This window comes from Eschscholzia californica, unplaced genomic scaffold, assembly GCF_041429995.1.
Source record: "Eschscholzia californica isolate CP2 unplaced genomic scaffold, dmEscCali1.0.p SCAF_4, whole genome shotgun sequence".
NCBI classification, from domain to species: domain Eukaryota; kingdom Viridiplantae; phylum Streptophyta; class Magnoliopsida; order Ranunculales; family Papaveraceae; genus Eschscholzia; species Eschscholzia californica.
This window is the reverse complement of record NW_028238461.1, coordinates 6361457-6367696: the sequence shown is the minus strand read 5'-3', so window position 1 is coordinate 6367696 and position 6240 is coordinate 6361457. Positions and strand designations below refer to the sequence as shown.

The 6240-nt window shown below is 35.8% G+C and overlaps 1 protein-coding gene across 1 annotated transcript; it reads right to left on the bottom strand.

Moving 5' to 3' along the window:
- Window positions 1–3099: 3099 nt before the first annotated feature.
- JAZ8 (jasmonate-zim-domain protein 8) lies at window positions 3100–3909 on the bottom strand. The gene is made up of 2 exons (XM_086634681.1): window positions 3740–3909; window positions 3100–3599 (listed from the first exon to the last, which is right to left on the bottom strand). The coding sequence occupies exons 1-2, from the start codon at window positions 3820–3822 to the stop codon at window positions 3317–3319; spliced, it is 366 nt and encodes a 121-aa protein (XP_086490807.1). The 5' UTR covers window positions 3823–3909; the 3' UTR covers window positions 3100–3316.
- Window positions 3910–6240: the final 2331 nt, after the last annotated feature.

Genomic DNA, 6240 nt, shown 5'->3' with positions numbered 1-6240 from the left:
CGCTAGACATATTGATTTTGACTTGAGAGCTGGAATGATTCTCCATTATTTTTGTACTTTCCCTATTTTCACTTTAGGGTTGTAGTTTATGGGTTGGCTCCTCATTTTGCCGCACCAAAATTTAGTTTATTTTTTTTTGTTGAAAAAAAAGTCTCATTTGTTTTTTTTTTTTTTTTGTTGACAGAAAAGTCTCATTTAGTTGCCTGTGTAGAATTAAAAACACGTTAAAGAATTTAGAATTCAAATAGTTTGACGCAACTAGGCTAAAGAAGTCCTTTTTTTTTTTTTTTTTTGAAAAGGCTAAAGAAGTCCTTTTTTTTTTTTTTTTGAAAAGGCTAAAGAAATTGGACAAATTTGAAACTTTATGTTTAATTGGCCGATTTATATTAGACTCAAAGTCAAAGGGGTGTTTTTTTTTTCTTTTCTTTTCTTTGTTTGAATATGACCCTTCTAAATCTGAATTATCTATTTTATCAAACAAAAAATCTGAATTATCTAAATTAATTAGATTGAAAATTAATTTAAATTAAATTTTCAAATAAGTCACACATTACAAGACATATAAATCAATCAAATCAATTCAATTCTCGAATTAATTCACACTTCAAATCAGCTTTGGTATTTCATTTAGAAATAGACTGGAAAAAAAAAAATCTTGCTTGAGTTTGGAAAAGAAAGACTACCACTCTTTAATTCACTTCTCGAATTAAAATAGAACAATATGTAAGATTTAACTTTAATAAGATAAAAATAGGAAACTTTAGGGTGATGTTGAAAATGAGAGGCAAACATTGACATTGGCCCTATATTAATGTCCACATTAGGACTATATCTCTTTAAAATAACATATATAATTTAGAAAATTAAACACCACTTAAGTGATGTGGGCGCAAGTGAATCATGGTACCTGTGACCACAAAATCTAACATGGCACCCACGATCAAATTAAGGATGAAGCACAACGGACCGCTGCAATGAATACATGAAAACAGGAAGATTTTATGTCATAATTCTTTAGACATCTCTTATAACGTAATAGAGATTATAAAGCCCATAGTCTAGACTGCTCCTGATTTCTTGTTCAAAAAACTACATCCGGAACAGTCTAGACTATGGACTTTATATCTCTATTATGTTATAGAAACGTCTAAAGAATTATGGCACACCCCTGTCCCTAATCAATGAATACAAGACAGAAGATGCGGGTGTCAAAAATTTTATTGATGGGCGCTTCTTGATCTATAAGCTGACTGACGCAAAACCAGTAATGGCCCAAGTTCAAGAACAACAGAGTGTCGTGTAGGAGTCAGAAAACCTGATAACTAATGAAGCATTCCAAGTTCAAGCTCTGATAAAAAAAATTACTCACGCGGTGGAATGACTTCAAAAATTATCTTCGTCATAAGAACAAGGATATAAGTCTTAAAAATTCATCCTAAAGCTTCAAATTGTAGAGGACAGTCACATTTGCGAGCAGAAAAATGAAAAGCTCTCTAATGTGAGCGTCATAGAGGCCGAACAAAGTAAGAATTGGAAGCCAAAGCATGCGTGTAAGGAAAGAGGGAAGCTAAAAAGACAAAAAAAAGTTCGACAGTAAATGCTAAAATTGTGGCAGACGGGGCTACCTTGCTAAGGATTGTCGCTCCAAACTGACAATCGAGAAAAAAAAAAGGTGAAGAACCGAGCTTCGCTAGTAGAATACACTGAAAATCAGAAGATTTGTGTGATGGTTATTGAAGTCGAAGAAGTATCTGGGAAACTTCAGATGATGAACCTCTGTGCAGTAGTATATAGGTAGTTGAAGAAGAGAGAGATCGTAAACTCCACCTCTAATCAAAGAAACAACATTTTTGTCATCATTTTTCATTAAATCTCTTAAGATCTGTTCATATATTAATAAAGGCATTGTGACAACAACAATAAAAGGCGTGAGAGAAAGAATGCAAGTGAGAAGATATTTTGAGATATATAGGATCTATGTTTGGTCACTTGTCTAATCTTTTATATTGTCACGAAAGTGAGCTACCTCGTTTGTACCACATAGAGGTATAGAGAATACGTGACCGATATCCGTTCATACCACATCAATGACAAATATATTCACAATGACGAGTTCAATCTTGCTCCGCCCTATGGAAAGTGAGATCTAGGATCACTAGATTCGCACTTTGACTTTCAGTATAAGAAGGGTGTTTCCTCAATCAGAGCTAAGGAGATGGATGTATGTGCACCTTTCTCTTTGCCCTGTCTGTTTATGGCCTTATTACATATCTTGTGGTGTAATATTAACTTTTGACCATTTGAAGGCTGACGAGGACCACCCCTTTGTCTATTATTATATCGATATTGGTCTCCAATACACCTAGGGCTGGGAAAACGGTCCGAGACCCCAGGGTCCGACCCGTTCGGCCCGGACCGTTAGAGACCGTTGCCCGTAGCAAACCCGAGTCGGGCTAACCCGGCCCGATGAATCGGGCTTATTGGGCTGGGATTCGGACATAACCTCAAATCCGAGTCCCGGCCCGTTATACCCGTCCGTTATCCGAGCCCGACGTCCGGCCCGATAAACCCGCCCGATAAGCCCGCACTTTCAAACCGCAAGATTTAAGGTCATTGAATCTAACGGCTGAGGCATTGAGCTGCTCCTTATCCCATAAGAATTAGTATAGAGATGCTAGAATCACAAAAGATTTTGACAAAAAAAGTTCCCAGCTGATGTGGCGGTTGTGATTTTCATCTCTCAACGGCCTAGATTTGGTCAAAGTTTGAAACCACACCCGCCACATCAGCTGGGAACTTTTTTTTGTCAAAATCTTTTGTAACTTTATCATTTCCCAAAGAAAGAAAAGAGAGATGCTAGAATCACAAAAGATTTTGACAAAAAAAAGTTCCCAGCTGATGTGGCGGTTGTGATTTTCATCTCTCAACGGCCTAGATTTGGTCAAAGTTTGAAACCACACCCACCACATCAGCCGGTAACTTTTTTTTGTCAAAATCTTTTGTAACTTTATCATTTCTCAAAAAAAAGGAAAAAAAAGGGTAAATGTAATCTATGAAGTTTGGAAGATACAAAGATACCAGAAAACAAAAGAAAAAGAGTGACAAAGTTATAATTCTATTAAACAATGAGAAACAAAACATAAATTGTATAAGGTTTTTTAATACTATTTAATTACTTAACCTCTTCAAGATTTTTTTTTTTCTTCCCTAAATCAATTAACATAAACACAACTCCCACCCCAAATTTCTCTCTCCCCCTATCTAGATGAATAGATATTCTATCTCTACAAAGCTAAAACTTTAATAGAAAAAGAAACTAATGGGCATAAGGATGAGAAGTAGATTGAATTCTAATCTTTCTCTTTTGAAGAAACCTTTGTAGAGATCTCTTCATTGCAATTCCATTATGAAGTTGAGATTGAAGCTCTACTGATCCAGCCTCTTCTTTAACTACTTTACTTTTTTGTTTCTCATCCATTTCTTTTCTTGCTAGGCTTAATATTGTTCTTGCTTGAAATTCTGTAACATCCGAAACCGAAATTCTTCCATTAAAGAAGATTGTCAATTGTTGTTTTTGATTTTCATCTGAACCCTCCATCCTAGAAAAAGTAGAAAAAAAGGTCAGTGAAAAAAATAATGTCTGACTCGTCTAAATGACTGATGACAGAATAGATTACGAAAAAATATGACCGTCGAAAAAGCAATTGAAGGAGGATGAAATTGAAAAAGAAAAACTTACAATGGTTGTGAGTTGTGATCAGATGGAAGGGAAGAAGATGAAGATGGAGGAACAAGACAAAGATCTAAATTGCAATTTCTCATATTTGCTCTTTTCTCTCTATAGAAAACTAATCTTTGTTTGTGTTTTTCTCTCTCTCTCTAGAACTTGAGTTGCAATTGCAGAGAATTGTTCAGCTTTATAATTTAGACAAGACTGAGATTTTAGGTGGTGGGTCCCCAAGTTTTGAAACAGCGGATAACAGGGAAGATTTGAAAGAGAAAAAAACTGTGGATTTAAAAGAACACGTGGTACATGAGATGTGGACCCCATTTTCTGTTCTATGTTTTTTAATTTAATCACGTGTGTTTAATAAGTCGGCATGAATTTTAAGGAAGAAAAGGAAATTTTGAACAAGTCATTCATTAGTTTAGGGTTTTTAAAAATCACGTGTTAAAAAACATGTGAAAATTCCAGTTGTTAAACGTCGGCCTCAAATGGGGCTTTGTTTGTTTGAGTTGAATTGTGTTGCCATCAGTACGGTTTACATCTTGTCAATTTTACTTGTCAATTGTTTTGTAAAAGATTTGAGTTTACTTTTGAGAAAGAGGAAATTGTTGCAGACGCCATGGACCACTTGAACCTGAGACTTCCAGGAATTTCTGGAGTTTATGTCAACACTTTGGACTATTTGGGCTACCAACTGTTGACTGTTCATAACATTTATTTGTGTTGTCCTTCTTTTTGTTCATCTTCGTTGTCATGAATCATGATCATCGACTACCATAAGCGACAACCACCATCCACCAAGACCCCCCCCCCACCTCACCCTTCCTCTCTCATTGATGGGGATGGTGTGGTTGGTGATGGCGTGGTCAGGATTGGCTGAAAAGTGAAATTTCGATTATGAGTTTTGTACTATAAAAGATACTCCAACTGAGTTGATCGGCTTATCATGATATGCTAGATATCTTTAACGCTAAATATATAACTCTGACTTTGGGGGGGAGGCCATGTGCGGATGCACAACCAGGGCCGGCCCAATCATTATCGAGGTCTAAAGTCAAACCAAGAAATGGGACCCCTTTACTATTAGGAGGGATCGAACACTTGACCTCTACCTTAATACTAAACATCTTAACCACTGAACTATTGTTCATTTCTTGCAAACATTTTAGTTATAATTTTTTAGTACCAACAGACTACCCCATTCGAAGAGGGAGGCCCTCGGGTAGATTGGGGCCCAAAACGGTTGCTTTGGGCCCGGGCCGCTCCTGCGCACAACCCACACCGCCCATCCACGGCCGTGGCGTGGTAGTGGTGAAGTGAAGAAATGGAAAAGAAATAAAGTTGCCTCACTTAAGATTAGAATAATAAGTTAGGATTTAATTTATTCAACTTTTTGGGTATACTGATATTCTAGTTTGAGCTAATTAAAATTCTTTTTTCAAAATGAAATTATTATCGAGCTTATCACATCAATGATGTATCAAGTGCCAAATGTAACGACATACGTAGATCGTAGTCGACTTCCCAAAAAAAAAAAAAAAAATGAAATTATTATTTTTATTCCAATGATACCAAACTTAAAGAACAAATTTTCAACCCAAATTTTGTATCCTAAAAGAGAATCTTAATGTATATTATTAAAACTAATTTTGTTGTCGTTTTTCTCGTGGCTGCTCGTCAATAAAGAAGTGGCGTGGAATAAAAGATACTGCAGATGGAAAAAATAATAAAGTCGAAGGAAAATATTAAATATGTCAAGACGACATGTTTCTTTTTGGAAGTACTTTTGGCGTCAAAAGCACGGCTTTTAGGCACCTACTTTAAATGTCATACTCTAACTGTGTTTATCTGTTTGTCATGGCCTCCGTCTCTCTATAACTAGTAGGGCTATCGATTTAAGAGTCAATATCAAGTTAGGTTGACTGTGTTCAACAAAAAAAAAAAAAAGTTAGGTTGACTGTAACCCACACTTCTTCTTTTTTTTTTTTTTTTTTACCAAAATACTGTCGTAGAGGCCATATGGATAAATGAGGCGCCGGCAGATATTATAATGGGTGTGCATAGAATGTACCAATATTTTATAGTTTAACATGTAAGGGACTGGGTGCACGGTCAACAGTTGGTTGCCCAAATAGTTAACAGTGTTGACATAAACTCCAAAACCTTAAAAGTATGGTTCGATTCCCAAAAAAAAGTTGATTAAATGTATAAATAAAGAAATTCCGTTAGACTTTAGGCCCGGTCCTCTAAAAGTTTAGATGCACCGAGCCAACTAAAAAGCGAAGAATCTTCAATGTCTCCAATTATTTAAGATCTTGAATCAGATTTCAGGTTTTGAATATGAACAATGAATCCTCCACTAAAATGGTTTGATCCAAATCAAATGTTACTAAGAAACCATCCCTATAACAGTTTTTTGGTCAAAATGATCATATGGTTAAAAATGGGCGAGAATGAAATAAACTGTCAATAGGTAGAAGCAGAAACTAAACAGCCATTATAACAGCCAGTCT